The following is a 25,565-nucleotide window of genomic DNA, read 5'->3' on the forward strand; positions in this document are numbered from 1 at the left end:
TTTATAATTTCCTTTGAATATTTCAAATTGTATGCTATTCGCCAATTATGTTTCTCTTGTTTATATTATTATCATGTATGGTTATTATGCTCATTGGTAGAAATTTATTTTAATGAGTATGAATTGGGATAAATGGGTTAGACTATAAATTTAGTCAAGAATTATGGATGCTCGGACTATTATTGAACTGTGGATGTAATGATCGTTAATGGAATGTGTTATGTTGTTGGAGACACTAGGAGAGAGGGGATAGACTAGTGGTCTCAATCAGTGGCACCAGAAAAGAGGGGATGAACTGGTGGCCTAGATTGTTGTTGTGGCACCAGAAGAGAGGGGATGTACTGGTGGTCATGATTGTTATTATGGTACCAGGAGAGAGGGGATGAATTGGTGGCCGTGATGATTATTGATCTGAGACTTATATGTTACGATTGCATGTTCGTGTATGTTTTGAATTATCTAAATCAATAAGCCATGACTGATGAGAATTATATATTTACGGAATTATTGGTTAGTTCATATTTCACTTGGTACATTTGATTGACGGACTGGTGGCTGATATCGTGGTTGTGGCACCAGGAGAAAGAGGGATAGGCTGGTTGCCGATGTAACTATTGATTTGTGATACGTATATTACGATGTTATGATTTATTATGTTTATGTTTGATGGAGATCTGAGAGGCTGTGACCCCTGTTATAATTGAGTGGGTGGGTGGTTGAGGTTATGGAGAGCGGGTAGACTCCAAGGGAAATGATTTGTATGATCAGAAGTGTTCAGTTGTTTCTGCAGGGTTGGCTAGTCCCTTTTTACGGGAATTTCTGTTGAATTTTCAATAGAATATCTCCTAAGATTGGCCCTGCAAGACTACTTCCGATTTCGGGGTGAAATCCGAGGTCGGTCCTGTCATTGGGTATTTGTGGGAATTGTAATTTAAGGATAGCCATGCTAGCTTCTTAGCGATTTGTGACTACCCTTATTTTCTCCTACACTTCTCTACTTTTTTCTCTTTGAGTTTTGTAATTTTGATGTTTATGATTATGGGTAGTGAATAATTCCTTTATTGGGGGCTAGGGTTGTGTGCCCTAGCTCAAATCATGTGTAAAATATCCTTACTTTAATGTAATGATGCAATTTCATATGATGGATACTTATACCAATTATTGTTGGGTTAAAATGCATGTTTAGGAGCCTAGCAACTCTAGGGTGTGTATTTGAGCATGTCTAAGACAGAGTTAGAGGCTTGAGCCCCTGTAATTCCTAAGATAGAACCCTCAATTTCGTATTGTATGGGTTATAAGCATGGTGATTTACACCCGTCGCGTGATTGCTTGGGCGAATTTCTAAGTAGTCAAATTCCTGAGCTTTATGTCGATTAGAGTGAGTTAGTGTGCGAGTGGTCAACCAATTTAGCCATACAATTAAGACAAATATAAATATAGAAATGATTGCAACATTACAACAGTAATTGCGGCAATCATTGCAGAATCAAGTATGGCAATGATTGTAGCCATAAGTGGCGATAAGTACAAGACTAAGTACGGTATTCATCATGACTAGCCACCCAAGCCGTAATGCACCTACAAATAGGGCAAGACAACCAGGTATGACATGGAATTCTAATTGAGTTTGCTACACTCGACTCAGAAATATACTGACTTAGGCATTAGAGAGTTTTCTAAAGGTATCCACCTTCTCCTCAAAACAGTGTCGAAGAGAACCCTCTGGTTCGTCATCGTAAGGCCAGCGTCGAAGGAAAGCCTCTGGTTCATGGTCATCAGGTCAAAGACGAACAGAATCCTCCAACTAATAATCGTCAGGTCTGCGACGAAGAGAAGCCTCTGACTTGTCACCGTCAAGTTAGCAATGAAGGGAAGCCTTTGAATCGTCATCTTCAGGCCAGTGACGAATATATGCTCCTATTGAGACTAATTTCTACAACATTTTTAGTACATTTCTCTCTACATTTTGCTTAGTTATTTTCTTAACAATGTCATTTCTAACTTGTTTTGTGTTTTTAGGAAGTTTTGAGTCTGAAAATGGAAGGCAAGGAGTTATTTGCGCAGAAATGGAGAAATGAAGTTTTCCCAGTTCTACTAGGAAAAGGAATCCCAATTGAAGTAGGAATCCTACTGCAACTAGGAAAGAGCTCGGAAAAATGATGTTCGGAAATGAGAAATGACAGAGTCCTAGTTGGACTAGGAAACCTGATGACACTAGGAGACCTGGTGAGACTAGGAGATGTTGTGTCTTGAAGATGACTCAAGATAGTTCAAGAATGTTCTGGAATAATGAAGAATTTCAGCAACAATGTATATGGATTTCGAATTGACCCAATTTGGGAGAGTCTGGCCCGAAGTTTGAAGCATGTGACTTGCACATGATGCTCTAGATCCTTCTTGACGTCTTTGAGGAGTCCATGGCCCATTCTCATTGCTTTTTGCCGTGACATTTAAAGGAGAATATCAAGGGATTTCCGGCAAATATCTTTTGGGATTATTTTGGATTTCTAAGGAATTTTGGAGAAGAAAATAGAGGAATAAGTATTGAAATATGATTCCTAATTCCAAGGAGTTCGAAATTAGGTCTAAATAAATGGTGAATTCGGCAAACCAGGAGGCGACTTGTTCTCTACTTCTCATGGAATATTTTCATTGGTTGAATGATGTCACAAGTACATTTCGACCTAGATTCTCAAGCCCTTGCCGTTCACTATATAAAGGAGGTTTGTGAAGCTCTTCTATACACCACAAAATTCAGAATCAAAAGCCACAAACACTTCCCCTTCTCTTCCATGTTTCGGCAATCTCAAGAAATTCCAAGTTCAAGGCCGTGAGCATCCATCCTCTCCATTCAAGCATCCTTGCCGTGATCCTCATCCATTCCACCACCTTTTGAAGCTTCTTACGTCCTTGAAGATAAAAAAGTGTAACCATGAACACAACTCCATGTTTTCGGTTTTGTATAAGAAAGTTATTTCGGGTTTTCAATGAATTGCGATTTTATTTTCTGTTTTAGATTTATAATTTGCGATTTCTATGGATGATGAAGTGTTGATTTTAGATATGTGATTTTCGAATACTATGAAGCATGTTTTAGGTTTTAGGTTTTTGAATTGAAAAATTGCGATTTCATTATATGTGAGCATGATTGTTAATTTTGAGCTTCAATCCCATCTTTTATGTGTTAATTGATCTTTGGATGCATACTTAGGTTGATGAACATGTAATTGAATCCATATTAAGGTGCTAGCGTTCTAGGCTTTAATAATTTTGGTGGAAAACCTATAATCACTTAGGTAAATTAACAATGAGTCTTGCATGCTTGATTAGCATTCTAACTTGTGTTCTTGGCTTGAATTGATTAAACTTCCATGATTCTTAATGCGTTGAAAGTTTTCTTGTTAGTGATTAGCTACCACTAGTAATTGCATGATTAATAGAGTTAACTATGGTGCGCTCATCTAGTTAATTTAATTAAGGGAAGTAAAAAGAACTTTGTATGCGTTCATCTTTGTTCTTGATTGATCCTATGCTTTAACATATTTTGATTCGTGATTTGATGTTTGAAACCTTGCCAACGTGTTAATATTAGTTAATCCTATTTAATTTTGTTCCATCCATTTATTTCTACTTGATTCTGTGTTTTGATGTGTCACATGTATATAATTACTTAGTTGAATTAGAAAATAAAAATCCTAAATCCCCTTATGTGTAAATCGTAAATATTGTTTATAATATATAGTTTTGTTTGGTCTAACGTTTTATTTTTCAGAAATTAATTAGTCCCTAATCCCCGGTTGAGAACGATCCCTACTTATTCTTACTACATTGATAGGGTTTTAAATTGAGCACTAACTTTTGTGCAGGTCAGCTCCCCCCCTCAACTTGTCGTTGTCATGTCAACGACGAAGAGAAGCCTCCGACTCGTTGTCGTTATATCAACGACGAATAGAAGCTTCTCGATTGTTCCTGGTCTAACTCTTACTCCAATTCGTATTTATTAGTGAGTCAAAATCTGGTACAAATATTTTCTTCACCAACAATTAGCGCCGTCTGTGGGAAACACTTTTCCCTAAAAAGTGATTGCGGAAGCTGCAGTTGATGGAATCCCCTTTCTGTGACTAAGGATGGGAGTGACGAAATCCAATCCCCGAATGGACATTCCCCAAACCTAATTGGACTTCTGAACTTGCCTCTAATTGACCAGAAGCAAAGGATGAGGCAAGAACTTGAGCAATTCTGGAAAGGAAAACAGGATCGTGAGTTCCGCCGAAGGTGACAGCTCGTAAGAATTTTACAACTCGACAATGACTTGACAGGTGACGAGGCTGGCGGCGATACTCTCCAAACCAACAGAGTCACAAACGCAGGCGCTGGCGACACAACCAGCGGAGGCTTCGGAATACCTCTCGTCGAGGGGGTGGGCAACACACTAGATAGAGGACTAAATGGCGGAACCGGTGCAGGCCAATCCAAGAGAGCACACAATAAGTCATGGCGGGAGAAGATGAAAAAAATGATCGACGAACACAAGCGAGCCAGCCCTCGAGAGCTCACCGTCGAGTTCGCACGGGATGTCGATAGATGCCCATTCATTGATGACATCTTGAATACGGCGAAACTACCGAGTTTCACTACCTCCACATTCCAATTATACGATGGAACCACCGACCCAGTGGAACACATCAAGGGGTAAAAACAGCAGATGTCCATCGAAACAACCGACGAGAAGCTCATGTGCAAGCTCTTCCCGTCAAGCCTCACGAGCCGGCGTCAGCATGGTTCCAAGATCTCAAGCCTTAACCAATCCCAAATTTTGACACGCTGGGCCGAGTTTTCATTTCTCAATACTTATGTAGTCATAAGCAAAGGAAGGATATGGCGACTTTGTTCACCACCAAGCAAACCACGGGATAGAAAATAAGACAATTTTTTGAACGGTTCAAGGCTGAAATGCGACATGTCAACTGTGAGCCTTAGTTTTCCGCGATTGCATTCAGAGAAGGACTTCTCCCAAACACACTCTTATACGAGAGTTTGTTGCACAATCCCCCAAGAGACATGGATAACATCGTTACAAGAGTTAAGGGTAAAGTCCAGATCGAGAGGGTAAATGAGGCACAAGAGGCCTGGGTTACTGTTGTCGTCGCCTCGAGAGAGGTCAAACGCAATAACACCAAGAGGAACATTCAGAGTAATAGCAGGGGGATACCTCAAAATTGTCCCCCTGAAGAATGGTTTACGATTCACTCCATGACCATATACAAAAGAAATAGCCACGAAGGAATATTTGAGAAGCCGCCTTCCCCCCTCCCCCCTAATCGGAGGCTAGTTATGAGGATGGGAGAGGTCGATATTGCCCGCTCCACGAGGCAAGGAGTACAGAATATATAACTGCGAGGGAGTACGACCAGAAATCCTTACAGCAATGAAGGCTGGTAAACTCCTTCAGTATAAAATGACATAAATCAAGGCAACCAAAAGGGTAATGGAAAAGTCCACGTGCCGAAATTCATCTCAATTAATGGAGAAGGTACGAATACCATGACTTCATTTTGACAAAAATATTGGTGTGACTTGTAAAAATCAGGTAAGAAAAATAAAAGTGCTTCGTCATTTTTGTGCATGTTGGTATCCCGTTCAGAAGACTATCAAAATTATGTGTTTTGTATTTCTTGCTTGAATTATATTAATGGGATTGGTTCCTCGAGTAGACAGTTGCCTTAAAGCTTCAGAACTGGTTCGTCGAGTAGAACATTTGCTTTGATTTGTAGGAGCTGGTTCCTCAAGTAGAACAGTTGCCTTAATCCTTCAGAGTTGGTTCCTGGAGTATGACAGTTGATTTGATTCGTAGGAGCTGGTTCCTTTAGTAGGACAGTTGACTTAATGCTTCAGAACTGGTTCCTCATGTAAGACAGTTTCTTTGATTTATAGGAGCTGGTTTCTCGAGTAGGACAGTTACCTTAATGCTTCGGAACTGGTTCCTCGAGTAGGACAGTTTCTTTGATTCGTAGGAGTTGGTTCCTTGATTAAGACATTTGCCTTAATGCTTCGAAATTGGTTCCTCGAGTAGGATCGTTTCTTTGATTCATTAAATCTGGTTCCTCAAGTAGGACAGTTACCTTGATGCTTCAGGACTAGTTCTTCGAGTAAGACAGTTACCTTTGTGCTCTATCCGAATTTTACCTTGTCGAGGGGAGGCATCATAGAGGAAGGCGTCACGGTCATAGAGATCAGCGTCCCAATGATGGAAAGCAGCTTCACGGTCATGGAGACCAGCATGGAGACAGGCAGTCATTGTCATGGGGACCAACAGTCATGGTCAAGAAGGCAAGTGTTCACGCTTAAGGAGGTCAGCTTCATGCCCAAGATGGCCAACGCTCATGCTCAAGGAGGTGTCTGCGACGAATGCTTGAACCCGTCAAAATGACAACTCCTCTTTCAGGTGATGACCCTGTCGAGGTTTGAGGTGAAAACCCCATCGAGGCTAGAGGGAGAAGGAGACCGTAAGGCGTCAGAAGAGAGGGAGGTTCCAAGCCCCCAAGTTATATCTGGGCTTTGGAAATTTCCTCTTAGGATGAGTGGCCAAAGACAAAATTTGGGGGCATTATGGGGTTGGTCAACCAATTTAGCCATACAATTAAGACAAATATAAATGTGGCAATCATTACAGCCGTAATTGCGGCAATCATTACAGCCATAATTGCGGCAATCGTTGCAAAATTAAGTACGGCAATGATTGTAGTCATAAGTGGCAATAATTACATGAATAAGTACGATATTAATAGTGACTTGCTGCCTAAGTCACAAGTGACTTGCCATGCAAGTTTATATGCAGCCCAAGCTATAATGCACCTATAAATAGGGGGCAAGATGACCAAGTATGACATAGAATTCTAATTGTGTTTGCAACACTTGACTCGGAAATATACTGACTCATGCTGCAAATCACATTCAAAGTCGAATTAGGATTTTGGGAATCAGAATTCAAAGTTTAGGAATTGAGGAGTGGAATTAAATGAGGCAAACATGGAAAGAGGAGAGGTGGGTGATGTAGATGTTGTTGGCGGAGGAAGCGAATAAGAGGCGACTCTACTCGAAATCGAAGGCGAAGAAGAGGATGAACTTTTCTTGTGGGGACTGTAACTTTTTATGCACTCCATTTGTTTGTGAAAATGCCTTTCAGATTCTTGAATTTATGAAAGTTAAAGCTTCTTTCTTTTATCTTTCTGGGTTTATGAATTGGGTGATTGTTAGGTCCATAATTACCTATTAATTATTCCTCTAATCTTGCACTTTTGCTTAACCTTTGTGTTTATTTATATTCATTAATTGTGTTTTTCTTATCATGCTAGGAAATGATGGAGAAGCTTAAAAATGCACTAAAAGTCAACCTTAGCTCATTTTCCTACTCCGGCTAGGAGAATCCAAGCTAATCAAGGAGGGAGGAGCGGTAGCCTGATCAAATGAACTCCAAATAAGCTAAAACTTTACAGACACATTATAGACATCCTAAGAATCATTTAGTATGAAGAGTTCAAGAGCTAGTTCTGAGTGGAAGAACTTCAAAAGATCGGTGCAAGTTTCTGCACTAGAAGACGAAAACTGCAAAACCGGACCTGTACCAATTCCGGCAGCATTTACGGCCACACCACAGTGAACTAAGCTCTAAAATTTTACCAAGATGATCTACACTCATGGAGGAACATTTGATATGCAGAAGTCAAATGCCAATTTCAAAGTCTTAGTGGAGATTCAATTGAAGGAAGAAAGGAGAAGAACATTTGAGATCTACACTCATGGAGGAGCATTTGATATGCAGAAGTCAAATGCCAATTTCAAAGTCTTGGTAGAGATTCAATTGAAGGAAGAAAGGAGAAGAAAGTGCGCAAACGGACAAAAAATGGGTCAACGGAGGTCAACGACGGATTCCGACCATTTCCGGCCAAGTTGGTAGGCCAAGAATATGTGTGGAGGACAAGGAAGAGCTGTTGACTAATGTTAGAGACTTTAGGTGGGAAGATTTTAGGTCTAGGTTATTTTAAAATTCAAAATTTGAAAGATGACAAGTGGTCCCCCTCTTACATCTTATACCTTTGTCTCCCATTTATTGCCTTGTTCCCTTGCTCTATTACCCTCATACTCTTACTTTATCTCCTCCACCAAAATATCTATGAACTTTCTAAGTCATTTTCATGTGGAGTTAAAGATTAGATCCACATTTTGTACTTACACATTTGGTCTTTACATCTAGCCCTTCCTTTCCTTTGATCATCACCCTCCATTCATCACTTTTGACCTATACAAACACCCTCCCCTCACTTAGACGTTTTTCATGTCTTCCTTCATCCATTTCAGCTCCTTTCTCTCTCCATTTTCCATAGTTCTTGATCATGTAGTTCATAGATCTTAGCTTTTGTGTAGAGAAAAGTGTATAACTTCTTGGGTTTTGTTCTAAAACTGAAGAGACTATACATCTTTGATCAATCACACCTTAGTTTCGTCATCTCAAGCCTTTGTTCTTCATAGTTTCTTAGAGTTTTGTGGATTTATATGGCAATTTGGGTTTGAAAGAGCCAAAATTTCCATACTTTGAAACATCTCTCACTAGTTTTGCATCAAGGGGAGCTAGTTTGGTAACCAACCACTTTCTCCACTCTTCCTCTCTTTTGCTTGATGTTATTATGTTTATGGGTTTGATGTATGTAACTTTGGGTTGTGAGTAGAATAAATTTGGGGCTAGGCCTTAGCCCTAGCCAAACTCATGTATAAAATAGTGTGATGTCATGTTTTTGATGAATATGCATGTTTTGAATCCTTTAGCTACTTTACTTTAATGCTTTCTTTAGTTTCTTACATGTGTTTTTGGATTTGTCACCTAGAAGCATGTTGTAGGAATTAATGAAATCGAAAACTTAAGCTTGACAATCTTTTGTAACCGAGAAGCATGTGTAGCTAATAGGGTGGTGGTCTAGCTTATTCTTACGGGAAGAACTAGATTGCTTGGGTTCCTTGCCTTAAAATTAATGCTTGGTGCCATGTGTTTAAGAGTCGAGAGGCCTTAGGCTTTACGGCATCAAAGCCCTTTTATGTTTTAACGAATGTAAATGGGACTAAGGTCGTGTGATCTAGCTTTGCTCTAGCGACATGGTTAGGTTGCATGATTAGTTGGTATCTTGGTTTCTCTAGCGAAAACCGATGGGGAATTTATCAAAGCATGTTGTTATTTGGAAATGGGTTACATTGCATAAGGGAGGCTAGGTGCAAAATCTATGCTCCTATTTATCTCATTGATCAAAGTCTCTATTTTATTTTATTTTTATTAGCTTAGTTTATTTTTGTGCAACTTATTTTATTTTATAGAAATTAAAATCAACCAAGCCGGTCACTATCATAATTGTTAATACCATCCTCATGATCTTTAGCTTCCAAAGGGCTAAGGTTGTGAACTTGTAAAAAGGTAGACTTTACATGCTTTTTCTAAGTTTCTTTTCATGGTGATCTAGTTAGGGTAGAGTTAGTCAATCCCTTGAGTACGATACTCTCACTTTCCCTTTACTAAAACTTGACCTCTTATACTTGGGAGTATGGCACATCATACATAAATTTGCACATAGTTTCATATTCGTGATGCACCCAACAGTGATTGTTGGGATTTGCATATGATGAAGAGGATAAAGGGTCGCCTAAAAGAGATGAGTGAGTGGTGCAAGCAATGAGTTAGAATGAAGGGTCGATTTGATTGATCCCGTCACCGGTGATGTGGGATTGGAGAAGTCCACGACCGTCAATAAGGAGGTGGAGATGGTGCACCCGTGGCCGGAGTGGATTGAATTGATGGTTGGGTTTGGAGAGAGAGCTTGGTGGTTGTTGTGGGGCTTTGGGTGTGAAGAAGAAGTAGGTAGGGAGCAAAAAAAAAAAAAAAAGGAAGGGAGAAAGAACATAAGGTTATATTGGACATTTCATAATTATCGAGCTGAGCTGGCGTGGAAGGGATTGTCACGTCAGCGACTTAATGGAGCATTTGGATGGAAAGTTAACAGAATGAACCTATTGGAGGGAAATTGAGATGTTAGGGAGTTTTTGGATGAAATTGAAATGTCAGAGACTGAAATGATGTTGGAGGCAAAGGACAGAGACTAAACAGAATTTAGCCTATTATCAAGTTACCAGATTTTACGAGGGGCAATACAAGTAAATTTTCAATTACGTTGAGTGAAGGAATTGAAATACCATAGTCTAGATTTGATTACGTTTAGTAAATTTTCAACTCATTTATTTCAATTTTCTTTCCTAGATTATGGCTAAACGAATGTAATTATTTCTTATTCCAGGTTTAATTTTCTGGTTAACAAATAGGGCCAAAGTGTACAAAAACATTCTCAGCTTCTTAGCGACACTTATTCTAATTGAATCTTTCAATTTATAGACATTCTTCAAACCATCACACAATCTTATAAATACATCTTTGTTCATCTGAAACAAGTTATGACCAGTGTTGTAAAAATCCGTCTAGGCAGCAGCCTAGGTTCTAGAAGTTGATTAGCCACCTTGACTAGTTTAGGCAGCGCCTAGACATACAGGTTTAAGAAAAATGTTCAAAGTTTTTTTTTTTTTGTGTTTAAATACTTGAAAACTAACTTTTGATTTGTAAGTACTCCATAAAAGAAATTCTCTTATGGACAAGAGATCAAACCTCAATTGCAAGGTAAAAGTCAGAAATCAAAGAGAAGCGCCAAAAGTCCCAATTGGATCACTGCTCCGATACTATGTTTAATAGCGACAACGTAGCATGTGGCCCGATATTGTTAAGACCCTGTACCTCCCTTGGCTAGGAGTACACCTCAAGTCATCCCTTGCCTTGGTTGAATCCAGTAAGATTAGCTTTCAGTATTGAACCCCTCTATGTTTTAAGGAAAAGCATGTGAGCATGTCATGGCCACCGACATTCAGGGAAGCAATCGAGTGAAATAATGTGGATATGGAAGATTTCTAATTTGTCACATAAAGATTAAAAACCAAAGTTTAGATGGCATTGTGAGACGAGTCATCCCAGTGGTCCTGGCATCGACTGGGATAGAGCAACATGGTACTACAGAAATCAACATGGAGGCTTTGGTCCCATGTTTACACCAAGATAGGAAGACAGGTATTATGTGGTCCTCAAACCTACTATAATGACAAGGTACAAACACTGCGACTTTATTCAATCCCATTGTGAATAAATTGAGCATAAAGAAATGGCCATCCTCCAAATTTTAGTTCAGTACCGTCTCGAGTTTTGTAACTTAAGTTTCACTTTTGGGAGGGTAGGTTCTCATATCTGTCTAGTCTGATTCCCTTGTACCTACTAACGAAATTTCAATAAACCATGTGAAAATCCATCATTAATTGTTACAAAAGATAACCACATGAAGACAAGGAAGGATTGCGTCATAACATCCCCTGCTAATTCATGGCTTAATAAGAATAACTGAATAAAATGCAGCAGTCTAGTACAACACAGTCAGACCAATTTGGGAGGAAACCAACAAATCTCACCAGATGAAGCTTAAAGCCTTGAACAATTGTCTAACCCATCTTTCACCACCAACTAACATAAAAATAAACAATTACCCCCCATCACGGTTCCTTCCAACAAAAATGAGTGAGGGGAGTAAGATCCATCCATAGGACCCGGTATAGTAGCACAATACTGCCACAGTGAATAGATCATCAAAAGCTCTTGGATTCGACATTTAATTCCATAATTCAAAGTCCTGACACAACTTCCGAGCACCTTCTTCCAGCAGCCGACATTTTGAGGACAAACGAGAATGAAGCCAAACTCCAAAGTAAAAATACAACTCAGAGTTCAAAAAATGAACATCCCGAAATGCTATTACAACTTAATCGCCTATCAGATTAATCCATGACCAGCCATCAGCTATCAAAACCAAAAACTAGTGATCTAGGAGCAGGGTCCTCAAGAAATATGTCTAATCCAGCTAGTAGACTTCCCTTCTGTATTCATAAATGGTTATAACTGTATACAGTATCTCATTATCATCGTTCATCTCTTCATTTGTTAGTATGTTACAATCATCTTCAGCACTTTCTCCAAGTACTGTCTTCCCTCAATTTCATCCATGCCTGAAACTCTCAATCTGAACTATCAATGCCAAAGACAAAAGAATGACAGCTTTTGAGTATGTAGTCCTAGGACTGATGTAATATGTGTATATACCTAAAGTATATATTCACCATGATATTGAACCCCATATGGGAACTCAAAGATGCATATCTACTCAAGAGTCACACTTCTACTACTCTCCTATAGAAAAGAACATACGCAGCAGCAGACTTTATCTTGTCCTGGCTCACAGGGCTAACATGGCTATCATCAAAGTCATACCACCGATCGCCCCCATGCTACATCAGAAAAAAGACAGTTGAACATTCAGTGTGAAGCAACATATGTCAATGTATACATTTAATAACATATAAAAAAAACAAACAAAACAAGCCTCTAGTTCCCAAGTGATGACACTAATCAGACCCTGATCTCTAGTAGGATCTACATTTTACATTTTGACCGCAACTTGCCAGTCTTGAGAGAATTAAAAGAAGCCCACATGGAATGTTAGCATCAACATGCATAGCCTCACCAGTATTAAAAATTGAAAGAAAAAAGCAACCAACATATGTGCATGAAAATAGGAAGAGAGGGGTGTGGTTTGTTTGGCGTGGCACAATTTCACTCCCCTTGAAATAGGAATATTGAATAAATTTGTTAAAATCCTTCAAGGACCCAGTGAAAACTCAAAATGATTATGAAATCCTCGGTAATGCTATCAGATTAAGTAGCAAAATTATACGAAAGTCTAATACCAATCATGTCTTCTTTTTTAAAACGGTCTACCAACTATTTTTTATCTAACATAACTGACATCCAATGCAATTATCTTATTTCATTTTGGTCAAGAACTGAAATTCCAGATCAGGGAGATCAGAAAACGGGTACATATACCATTCACTTCTTTCTTTTTTGAGACGATCTATACCACCTATTTTTGTCTAACATAACTGACATCCAGTGCAATAATCTTATTTCTTTTTGGTCAAAAACTGAAATTCCAGATCAGGGAGATCAGAAACCTTGTCAAGTTTGAATCCCAAATGTATTAACCCTGACTGTAAACCAAAACTCCTATGACTTGATTCCTGTGGGAATCTTAGGTTACAAGAAGTTGAACCTTAATTTGACCATAAAAGGAGCATTCTGACCACAGACGCAACAAGGAATCTTATATACCATGATTTCGTCATACCGAGTTGATGTGGTTCTAAGCCAATTGAGAACTTGCATCTTTTGTTAAGACATAAATTACTAAGCAATTAACAATCACATAACAGCAAGATGAGAGAATGGGTTTTAAAAGATCCATATACAATAATGACGCCTATAAATTTTGTTTGGGCACAACAAACATACTTAGATGATGTCACAAGCTGAAAAAGTTGACATGCATCTAAAGTTGGAAAAAAAAAAAAACAAACAAATATTCTGGAGTGAGAAAAAGAAAATGCTTGGCAAAAAGTTGTCTCAGACACTCATGCCTACATAAACAGAACCAGGTCAGCCTAAAAGTTGCACCTAATAGAAACAGATTTCACATATCCATCAAAATCAGAAACGAGATGCACTCACTAGAATTTACTTGCGTGGGGAAGAGCAAGAATACGGACATTGCATTACTACACCAGGTTCACAAAACAGCGAACTAATCTCATGAAGCATTTAAAAGAAAAATTATTTGACGTTGATTCATTTTATTTATGTTTGAAATCCACTGAAATTATACTATAAAAGACAAACAAAGGGTGTAAGTCATTGGCAACTTGGTCAAAATAAAGTGGATGAAGAAAAAGCTAAAAGAAAATAATTAAAAGAAAAAAGGAAAACCATTGAGCAAAAGACACCACTTACATGGACAAATGCAGTATAATGACCGCCACCCATGCTTCCATAGTGATTACTAACTGCATAAAGCATGTAACGATTGCTTAATTCACCAGTCCTGTAAGCAATGTATGTTGACAAATCAAGATTATCAACAGGGAAGTCAACATATGTCTCTAGCTTGTTCTTGAAGAATCGACTATATGAGAACCGCTTTAAATGAATGACCAAGATCTCAGGCAGTCTCCAGAGATCCAACTTCTTACTGGCCTGGCAATGCTTTTTGCAGCCAGGACAATACCTATAACAGCAATAACAGTACCCAATATTAGGAATGACATGACCACAACTTCACAAAAGATAGCTAGAGGCTCAGCGATTGTATATAACTATAACTACCCTAAATCATACCAAGAGATTATCTCGTCAACACTTTAAGAGTGTGGTAAAGCAAAGTAATCATACTAAGCAATAAAAACTAACAAATAATAGACCAATAATTTGAGCACTGAAAGATTACCAATAGCACATGCAGATGCAGTTCAAATTAGATTATAGTGCTGTGTAAGGTTTTATGGATGCACATTAGGAAGACAGACACCAGATAAGCACATTTCCTAAAAAAATAATATTGATTTACAAAACCAAAGAACTTTCACTCCAGTTCGAGTTCAAACAAAAGTCAAGCAGCACAAGTGAGGAGAACAATAATTTGGAGCTAATGCTTCCAAAAAGCTGCTATTTTGTCTGCGCAATATCAATAATATGGAGACTCAAACCAAATAGTAGAGCTTTTATGCTCTACTACAAAAAGAAAAAACTAAGACGGACAGAATGACCTCTCATTCAAAAGTAATGTCAAAAGTATTGGAATGCATAAATGAAAAAGAATTTCAGTGATCCAGATTACATTATAAGCCATGTAAATTACTTTAAAAGAAAGTCAAAAGGCTCAAGATGTACCCACTGACCACATGTCTTCTGGCCCAAGAGGCTCCTCCTTCAAGAATGCTTCAAGGCACTTATATAGAGAAACAGTCTCCTGAGGCTTTTTAGAAAAAAGGCCAGGCTTGAAAACCAACGGCAATGAGCTCAGAACGCGAGTATCATACTGCTCAACGTATTTTTCTGGCCAACATACTGCAACATATAAATGCTCCGACATTTTCCTCTCGACTATCTCATTCATTACTATCTTTTTCTCCTTTTGAATACCCTTTTCATCTGTTATATAAAACTGAAATTCACAATCCAATGGTGAGTCAGCCCCATTTTCATAACAGAGGTTCACATCCCCACCTGAAACAGGAGGTGCGGTACCCTCTGCTCCAGTGGCCTCTATAGGAGCAGTGCCCTGTGAATTATCAACAAGTGCTTGGGAATCTTTTCCAGGTATTTGAAATGGCTTAACTAAGTTTAAGTACTGATAGCAGATATCAGATCCAGTTGCCGAAGTACGAAGTCTTGATACAAGAGGAATTCCAAACGGTTTCCAGCTTGAACTCAACTTCCCATGCATGTCCTGCCTGACAATATCAAATACATAAAGACACTGGGTTGATGGTGGGCATGGTAAATAATGAAACATGAAATGGGAAAATATACAGAGCAGGCAAAACAAAGATGGAAAAGAAAAAATCATCTCTTTGTGGGACTAGGAGTAAGAGGGTACTAAAATGAAACTAATATCTACAATCAAGGAGATCATGAATGACTCAGAAAAAAACATATATTTGTTAGAATCAGCAATTCTACTCAATGCCCCAGTACATCGAATGAAGAATTAGTGAATGTAACTGAGAAAAGAACATATATTTGTTAGAATCAGCAATTCTAGCCAATGCCCCAGTACGTCAAATGAAGAATTAGTGAACGTATTTCTTTGCTTTGAAACTTGCAACTTATAGAAGAAATAACTTATCAATGAATGTGTTTCATTGCTTGAAACCAATCTAGTTCATCTAACTTTTAACTTATCAAGGAGCACCAACTGTGAAAAGACAGTAAAATCCATTCACATCCAGGCAATGGATGGAACATATTTTACAGCATTGCCTATTAAATAAAAATCATACATAAAGTTGGTAATTCTTACAAAAGTGTATTCTGTGTTCTCATCAAGGTTCTACTTCATAGGCAACTAATATTTACTTCATAAACAAGTTCACAATATATAAACATGAATTATACATAATAACATTCATACTGAGCTTTTTTTTGAATTTTTTTTATTATTTATAGTTATTAAACCGATATTGTACACCTATTCATTGAGGTGTGCTATTCTATATCTATATGTAAAACCAACATCGCACGCCTTTACACCGTAATCCTTTGCAACTTGCATACACAAATTACAATTCAATAAGAACAAAAAAATGCCACTATAAAAGAGATTAGAAAGGACGATAATACTTACTCCATTTGTTGATGCATGAAAACTACCAGAGGTACTTCCTCAACATCTTTCATAAACCGATAAGCAACCAACTGGTCACCATCTCTAATTAAGGATAATGAATCAGCAGGCTCCTCGAGATAACGTATAATGCGATTGTTGTATATCTGCCCAAGTCTATAAGCTTCAGAGATCAACCATTACAAACAAAAAAACAAAAAAAAGCAAAACACACCCAAACTCGCTCACACACACACACACACACACACACACTATATATATATTACAAATTTCATACAATAGCCATGGCAAAATACCTCGGCCACTAAAAAGGTTTCATCAACCCCAAGTGAGCATGCAACACTCAAACTGCGGATGAGATCGTCAAACTTTCCATGCTTGGGCACATTAATGGTATATTCAGATGGCTTCGAACTTCCATCAGTGTTGATAACTGTTAAAGTCATTGTCCGCATCATTGTTGAAGGTAATGGTAGTGACAGGTACATAAACGGATCAAATGTAACAGAGACCTTTTTGCAAACAGGACAAACTAATGTTGATTTATATTGACCCTGCAATTTATTAAAAACAAAAGAGGTGATCAAATAAATTACATTGACCAGAAGTGACCTTGTAACAAACTCAAACAGAAAATAAAATAAAAAGAAACTAAAGGTAAGTATTCCATTTGGAGTTGTCAAATCATTGGAAATGGTTGAGCATACAAATCCACTTTTAATGAATTATTTTCTGACTTTAATCAAGCATTCACCATTCCTTTAAGTTAAATGATCTGAAACAGTAAAAAATCTATGGCCACTAGTATTACTTAGTAAGACAAATACAACATCAATGACGAACTCTAGACTCGTTCACAAACAAGTTCATCAAAAATGTAATAACAAAAGAATCCCTGCAGATTAGTCCAGCAAGGAGTGGAAGCAAAACATGAATATGAGGGAGAAGCTCACTTGGCACACATCAACAATGATAGAGTCATTGCGGGCTAAATGATTTCGCCAATATTCATCAGCTACCTCTTCATCCGGTCGATCATCACCATCCTTGACTTCTACGTAAGGCTTGCATTTTACACGATTAAGATCTTCATGAAGTCCATCCAACAAAAAGGCCAGGAGTTCCTGTGACAATAATATGGTTTGATACATGAAAATCCCAACCCTCGTAAACCCTGAAACCAAAAGAAAGCAATTCTAGAAAGAAGAAACTTCACTGACCTGTGAATCATGTTGATTAAAGCCATTAAACTGAGGAGCAAAACGAGCAAGTTTTGATTTAAAGGTCCTTGGAGGCACAGGAGTTGCTCCAGGAGCCCATAACTTCCTTAACAGATCTCCAAATGCTAAAGCAATCTCCCCCTGACAAAGAATGTGTACTAACAGGCTGAGAAAGAGGATAGATATTCTTGAGAAAGCACACAACATCTCTATCAGACATTATGTGCTCAACATCAAGTTGTGAATATTAAGAAATACGTTGATGGAAAGTGCAACAAGGGATGACATACATCCATGCCCAATGGGTTTTCCTGATTTATTTCTCTAGCATAATCTCCAAGAAAATAGTCAACAAGCTTTGGTGTATGAGCTAAGCACTGGATGGAGCTATTCATGAAACAAGTATTTCCGAGGTTTTGCAATCCTGTCAACCCTAAAGAACCAGCTTCACAAGAGCTTCCCCAGAAAGAACGAATGAAATTGGAATGCATATTGCCAGCAGAACCATTCATCATAACTGAAGAACCAGAACAAGAACTTCCAATGGTAGAATGTTGCATGGCCATCTCATCTTTTTTCCCTTCCCTGCACTTGATGGAATCTGACAATCCATAAACTTGCAACTCCAGTAGGATCTGTAATTCATTCATAAAATAACCTTCAAACTATCAGAGCATGTGCATGAAAAAGATACAAATCATAATATTCAAGTCATTGTAATCTATTTCTCATAGGTCCAATATGAATATGTCCAGGAGCAATTTATCAACAGTAGATTTAACATTTAACCTCATAATCTAAACAAGACAAGATACAGTGGCAGTCAATTAACTCACTAATAAAAACCAGAGAGAGAGAGAGAGAGAGAGAGGGGGGGCAATCAACCAAATGATATGCAAAGAATTCGACCATTTCATTACACCTTTGACGCCACCTAAATGCAAAAAGGTGAACTCCTTGAAATATTTGTGTTACCTCCTTTTGAAACCAACAACTAGTATAACTAAGAGGCTTCATATAAACTAGGAAATGCATATAAAAACATAAAGCAACAAAGGGTATAGTGTGATAAAGCAGTGGGTAGATTGTGAATCAGATTGAAACGGCATCCACAGTAAGCACACTAATAAAACACATCATAGAGTATCCAGAATCCAGAATAGCAGAAAGATTGACAAGCATGAAGTAGAAGTTACCTCATCTGACTGCCGTTGCAAGTCTCTTGGAAACTTGGTTTTGTCATTTGTAAAAAATAAGTTAGTCTGGCCGGAAAAGTCCCAGATGCGTAACTGATGCAATAACAGAAATTTAAAAAGTCAACCACTTGATCCTGATACAATAACAGTCTTGATTAAACAACTTAATTACCAAGTCAGACTCCAAACTGAAGATTTTGCAGGCTCTTTTGAAGGACTCAACTGCATTATCCTAAAACCAAAAAGATGAATGAGAAAACAGATAAGCACGTTAACATATATATATATATATATATATATATATATATATATATATATGCCATAAAAAGTACGATCACCAGGTGTTTAAAAGGGTAAAACGGAAACATGGAACGTACACTAGCTTCCAATGAACTCGTAATCTTAAAGGAAATTATAACTCTTCCATCCTTCACTTGTTCATTTAGTGCAATTTTATTTTCAATGGATTCCAAAAGTCAATCAAAAAGCAGAGCCATCCAAAGCCAAATGTGCATCCACGAGGAGCACATTGCTGAAGAATATTGAAAAGGATATGTATTATCCTTTGATCTTAAAATCAGCACTGAATTAGTACATATGTTCACCCTGTTTAGGCAAGCTATATTAGGAATATTTCACAATTGAGATTGTGTGCCTTAAATCAGCTTTTCCCTTATCTTACTCACCTCTATGGCACGTTTTTCATCAATGGAATGAAGCAGCAGTAGTGTAACCCACCTACTCTGAACACCCATGACTAAATTTTAAAAGATTACAACAAACTCAAACCACCCACCCAAATTTCAAATGCTCCAAGTCTTAACCACCCATCTAAACAGAACCATTTCATTCTTCTTCTCTCTTTCTCCCACTCACCATTGTGCCACCTTCATAAGTATGCTGCCATGGAAGAGGAAGGGTCACTTGTGCCCCAAGTTGGATGCACACCCAGTGGGAGCAGTGCCCTAAAGGGGCGCTCACTCCATGGGAAACCCTAACTTTGTACAGTTTTCTACCGTTTAATCATAAGATTCATTTAAGCCATTTTATAAAAGGGTAAATTGCAATTAGAAAAATAAAATTTTAAAAAAAAGTCAGTGGAGGGAAGGGGGACAACAGCACCACTGAAAAAAGAAAATGAATGACTTGGACAACTGGCTACTAAAGTTCCTGTTGGTAGCTCATGGCAAAACCAATACTTAAAGAGTTAAGAATGCTTAACAAAATGGAGGCATTTCATTTCATACGCACTTTTGACTGGTACTGCAGTTCACAGTTTTTTAGGCTAATATCTGTGTTTCTGACAATATGATTCATGCAACCTTTGAGGCCACAGGCATCATACATTAGAGTTCACACAATCCTACCAAGTCCAAATCTTCAAATTCTAAAATAGAGATCAAAGGCCAAAAAAAATAAAAAATAAAATTAATTCCATATACCAACCTTTTTGGTAATTCTTACGCCCAATGAATTTGTTTCTCGTGGAACAGAAAGCCTCAGTTGTAGGGGATAGACATCGGTCTTGTCATCTTCTGCAGCCGAAAAACTCCTAACATCCTTAACTGCAGCTTTAGGATCACTATGCCTACATTGATACAATGAGCATACCATGATTAAGATACTTTTAAGAGAAATAAGCCATGAGTTTGGAATAACATGCAAGATTAAACATTCATGTACAATATTGATTGATTCGTCAACAACAACCATAGAACTTAATGTGAAACAATAATAATCATAAAAACCAAAACTCTTTAAAAACAACAAAAAACAAAAAAAACAAAAAAAAAACAACAGTCCTAAATACAATTGACTGCCTCGACATTTGAAAGGATCTCGAATCTTTATCGAAACAATCAAAATCCATTAGACATAACTCAAGTGGGCTTGAACAGTTTACTCTCTGAGTGTTAATGCAAGAACAGGACATAACTATTGTCAAATTACTAACAGATGAGGCAGTATTCTCAAACTGCAGAACTTGAATTAGGATATTGCTAAGGAATGAAATTACCAAAGTTCAGTCAAAGAACTATGATCTTTGTAAGTGTAGTTTTCTTTTAGAAGCATAGGAATGCATGTAGGAAACAATTAAGTAGCTCCAGGAAGGCTAATCTGATATGGTTAAAGCACATCAAACAGCAGGAGTTACTTATGGAGGGTGGAAACTATAATGATGTTAGTTATTTGCAAACCCCAAGACGAATGACATTTATCCCAATCATAACATGAAAAATAGTCTCTCAAGCACAATTTGCTCATTAGCTGCAAGTTTAAAGTAGAGGGTAGGAGGCTTTGCCGTGGGTTTATCACAAAAAAAAAAAAAAAAAACACACACACACACACACAATTAATTAATATTTGTGCAGTATAAAAAGTGCTGCTGTCTTGGACAAATTAAGAGCTCAATCAAAATGAGAATGTAGAGATTGTATTCTATACATAGTTCCATATTTTATACTTAATTAAATCTTTTGCAATGTTACAAAACCTATGACAGGCGTACAATCTTCCTAAGTGTATCAAAATTGCCAAGATCTGGACCAAAGGTATCAGAGCATTCATAGGAAAAATTACAATCTGCAGTAAAATGTAACTGACTCTCCAAAATCAGAACCAAAGTTTCAAAAGATGTCATTGAGAAACTGGTGGAGATATCAATGAGACTTATAACGCACAAGTAGAATCGAATAAACAATATCTCCAGTGCACATTTACATAAAAAAAAAAGACGCACAATATCTTAACGCAGCACACAAGTAACTGCACAATCTAGAAATTAGTGACTCAAGGGTGATTATTGCAAAATACATTGAAGATAATAGTGAGTAACGATTCACTCCGATTCACTTCCATATTAAAGCACGAACTTATGTTTAGCACCAGGAGCACTCCTGGGCCAGCTACTCAGGTAATTAAAAGTTCATCAAAAACCATAAGTGCAAGCATCAAACACATATTATTTTTGCCAAGAGATGGTATCACCTCCGTAATTTCAACACTAACCTATTAAAGGAACCAATGTGATAAGAAGGGCAAAAAAATCAAACGAATACGACTCACCATCTGAGCGCCTGAACCCACATTTCTCCGGGGACCAATGCATAGTCCCGGCCCGATACACCGACCTCGGCATTTTCAGCATTGTGCACAGCCTCATCCTCTCTCCTGAGATTGAAGACGAGATCTGAGTTGAAAATGTTGTTGATGATCTTCATAGGGCCACCATAAGACGAAGCGGCCGGGGATGCCACACACAAAACCCCTTTGTTCCCATCTGAATCGCCCACAACTGAATCTTGTGCATCCCTCCACCAACTGAAAAAAGAAAAAAACAATCCAATCAAAAGATTCAAAATGCAGCCACACCCAAATCTAAAATCCAAAAATCGATACAACAGAGTCCGGGAACCTCATTATTCAATTTTTTTTTTTTTTTTTTAATTCTGTGCTATCCAAATGGAAACTCTCATTTCCGGATTTCAAAATTGCAGAAAATTGGAGCAGATAGAAAATTGATAGTATGACTGAAATTGGGGAGTGAATGAGTGAGTGAGTGAGAGAGAGAGACCTGTAGGGAACAAAGTAAACTCGCTGCTCGCTGTCGGAGTCGGGACGCTGAGTGGAATCGGAGAGATCTTCAGAGAGACCAGCGCTCTCCATTATCTTCTTATTCTCTACTATTATGTATAGAAAGAGCTTAGAAATGGGTTCGGAGAATGCAGATCATCTCAGAGAGAGAGAAGGCGGATTTGCAGAGAAACAAATGGAGCTTTTTTCTGCCAAGATGATTCGATAAGGAGGGAAAAATATATAAATATGTGTGTGTATATTAATTAATTAGCCCGATCAGTTTTATTTTAGCGTCTTACGTGGAAAATCAAACTTGGACTTATTTAGTTTGCCGAAAGAAAAGTAATTCCACAGCTAGGTGGAGAATCTGAAATTCTAGCATCTCATATTCGATGGAAATGTCTTTTAACTTGTGTCAAATATTTGATATTGGTAAAATTCACTTTTTGTTTTAAATTAGTCATTTGACTAATCTTATCTCCAACCAATATGTCAGAAAAAAAAAAATTCAGAAATGTTTCCTTCCTGTTGGTGAACAGTGAAATGACCTTGGGAAATAAAGGGGTTGAATTTAACATATGAAATGAGATGTCAGAATTGATATATGGGTTGGAGGACCTAATCTGTCAAAAGTAGTTGTTGGATTTGCCATGTGGCAAAAGACATCTCCATTAGAGATGCTCTCATGAATTTTTCATTATAATGTTTGGTAACATTGTAATAAAATTTTGATTCTCTTATGGGACGAATTTATAAGGCTCATTATTTATAGTCCACTTCTTTTTGAGAGGCGTCTTTATTATGGTTATCAGTTGAGGGTTACCGGAAGATTGGTGGCCATTTAGGATCATATGTAAGTGGTTATCTTTAAAACTTTCGCTTTATTACGCCCTTGCAGACTCTAACCACGTTACAGTATGTCTCCCCATTAATTGATCATATGGAGTGGAGTAGAGGCATTATATTTCATTTTTTTTTCCATAAGGAACAACATGTTACACAAAAGATAAAGAGAAAGTCCTACATATCTAAATTTTGATAAAAGCTGCAGACTAAATAAATAAAAAATAGTTATCACGAGAAAAACCCTCTCATCTACTATAGTCTCCAAACTAAACCAACATCTGAACATAGTTCCTTCTTTACGAGTTCCTTCCTGTAACGACCACATATTCCATCATCAATAGCTTCTCTACCTCCTTGGTTTTGGTTAGGGGTGGTGGCGGAATGGATTTGATGAGGATTAGAGGCAGGCCATATAAAAAAAATCCTCTCAATCCTATTTATTGGCCAAGCCTCTGACCTGTAAGAAGTTTGAAACGACCGATTATTACTTTCACCTTCAACGAATCTGGTTGATTAACAAACCATTTCAGATTTAAAGAAGCCTAGTGATTTATTTGTATCTTAGTTTTATTCTTGCATATCTGTTTTTGTTTAGTTTTATTCTTGCATATCTGTTTTTGTTTGGGCATTCAAGAAGGGTGCTTTGCCACCCTGCCTTGTTACTTAGAGACTTGGCTTGTTCCCTCCCGAGTTATGGACCTAATTGGGTGTTTGTATCCTTCATTGGTCCTAAGTGGCAATCTCTTTACGGACTAGTTCACAAAATGACAGCAAGCTGTTGAAATTGGTAAATATCTTGGTTTTGTCATTTGCAAGCCTAAGCTTGGTCAGACCAAAAAAAAGCCTAAGCTTGGTGAAATTGCTTTATGAGCTTCTTAAGAAGTACTTATTGTTCCATACCAAAATTGTGTGCTTGGTAGGAGGTAAGTAAAAGATGATTTTGCTTTGAGGGGCGAGGTGTTCTATTGATCTTAAGCTCACTTAAAGCTTGATTCATTTTGTACTTAATGAGCTGTATTTTGTCATGTTTGATAGTTACTTGGCCCTCAGATACATAGGTTGAGACGTTGAGTCTAGAAAGCTGATGCATGTGCAGTTTCGGCTTTATAAATGAAAATCATTTATATAAGATTTCAGCCTTTGAAGACATGTGGCTGAGTAGGACTATAAATTAGTCTTTCAACTACCCAATCATAAAAAACTGGATTAAAATTAGACAGTATCAAAAATTCGATCCCTCTCCACTGTAACAAAAAAAAAAAAAAAGGTGAGGGTTCCCCCTTATTTGCTGGTGCGCGGGCTATTGGTCGTTCATCTGTCCCTATTGCTGAATGCAGTGCAGTCCGAGATGGTCTCTACCATGCTTTTTGTCACGCCCTGAATTTTGAATAAAGATATTCGAATCCGAAACGCGATAACTTAACCAACTTCTCGAAATTCCAAATAAACTTTTCAATTTAATCTAAGCAATAACAATAGTCCAAAAGCATACTCTTAATAAAGACTCAAACACTCGAGTCGAATGTTATATCAACAAGTGATTACAAGACCCGAATGAAGTGAATTACGAATGTAAACGCTCACTAAGAGCATAATACGAACAGCAGTTAATAACAAAAATAGGTTAAGAACCTAAACTGTTGCACTACGCCTCGAACTCAGCCCTGGTGGTCCTGACCTGCAGGAATAACCGCTACATCATGGAATAGTGCACCGAGATTGCAAACAACAAACTTGGTAAGCTTGTGAAGCTCTTATGAGTAAACTCAAATAACCACAATTGTACTCACAAATAAACTAGATAAAATAGTAATCCCTGCATAGAAAATTAGTTCAAGAGATCACCCAAAAGCACTCAATCCAAAGTCATAGTAATCCCTGCGTGTATTTTAATTCAGGAGATTACAATTAAATCAAACAATTGAATTCATGGAAATCCAAATCTCACGTAAACACTAAAGAAGAACCCCAGAAACCTTCCCCGAAACTACGACAGACTAGAGCTCTAACTGAATCATTGCCTGTCACCTTGGCTAAGGTTCAAGCATCCGATATCTTTACACCCAGGTTACAACTGTAACCTTCAAACTTCAGACCTTTCGGCCCTCAGAACAAAACCCAGGTTTACCACTGTAACCTTCGGACTTCGGACCACTCGGCCCTCAGAACAAAACTCAAGTTTACCATTGTAACCTTCGGACTTCGGACCACTCGGCCCTCAGAACAAAACCCAGGTTTACCATTGTAACCTTCGGAACAAGACATTTAAAGAAATCACACACGACTCACAAATGTCACATCATAACTCCAAATCACCCTTTCAACAATATAAGTCATCAAATATATTTCCGGCATAAGTAAAAGTT

General features: G+C 37.8%; 1 protein-coding gene across 3 annotated transcripts; it reads right to left on the reverse strand.

The window, feature by feature from the left end:
* Positions 1-11,359: 11,359 nt before the first annotated feature.
* LOC133732218 (ubiquitin carboxyl-terminal hydrolase 8) lies at positions 11,360-22,586 on the reverse strand. Of its 3 annotated transcripts, XM_062159717.1 has the most exons (13): positions 22,352-22,585; positions 21,844-22,098; positions 20,224-20,365; positions 18,950-19,009; positions 18,778-18,870; positions 17,872-18,216; positions 17,582-17,722; positions 17,315-17,485; positions 16,658-16,915; positions 16,362-16,507; positions 14,914-15,468; positions 13,970-14,243; positions 11,360-12,411 (listed from the first exon to the last, which is right to left on the reverse strand). In XM_062159717.1, the coding sequence occupies exons 1-13, from the start codon at positions 22,441-22,443 to the stop codon at positions 12,295-12,297; spliced, it is 2,649 nt and encodes an 882-aa protein (XP_062015701.1). In that variant the 5' UTR covers positions 22,444-22,585; the 3' UTR covers positions 11,360-12,294. The 3 variants fall into 3 exon arrangements, with proteins under 3 accessions (XP_062015701.1, XP_062015702.1, XP_062015703.1); XM_062159718.1 differs by lacking the exon at positions 11,360-12,411 and having other exon boundaries at positions 14,022-14,243; positions 14,906-15,468; positions 22,352-22,586; XM_062159719.1 differs by lacking the exon at positions 11,360-12,411 and having other exon boundaries at positions 14,064-14,243; positions 14,910-15,468.
* Between the last annotated feature and the right edge of the window lie 2,979 nt (positions 22,587-25,565).

Source organism: Rosa rugosa, chromosome 2 (genome assembly GCF_958449725.1).
Source record: "Rosa rugosa chromosome 2, drRosRugo1.1, whole genome shotgun sequence".
Lineage (NCBI taxonomy): Eukaryota > Viridiplantae > Streptophyta > Magnoliopsida > Rosales > Rosaceae > Rosa > Rosa rugosa.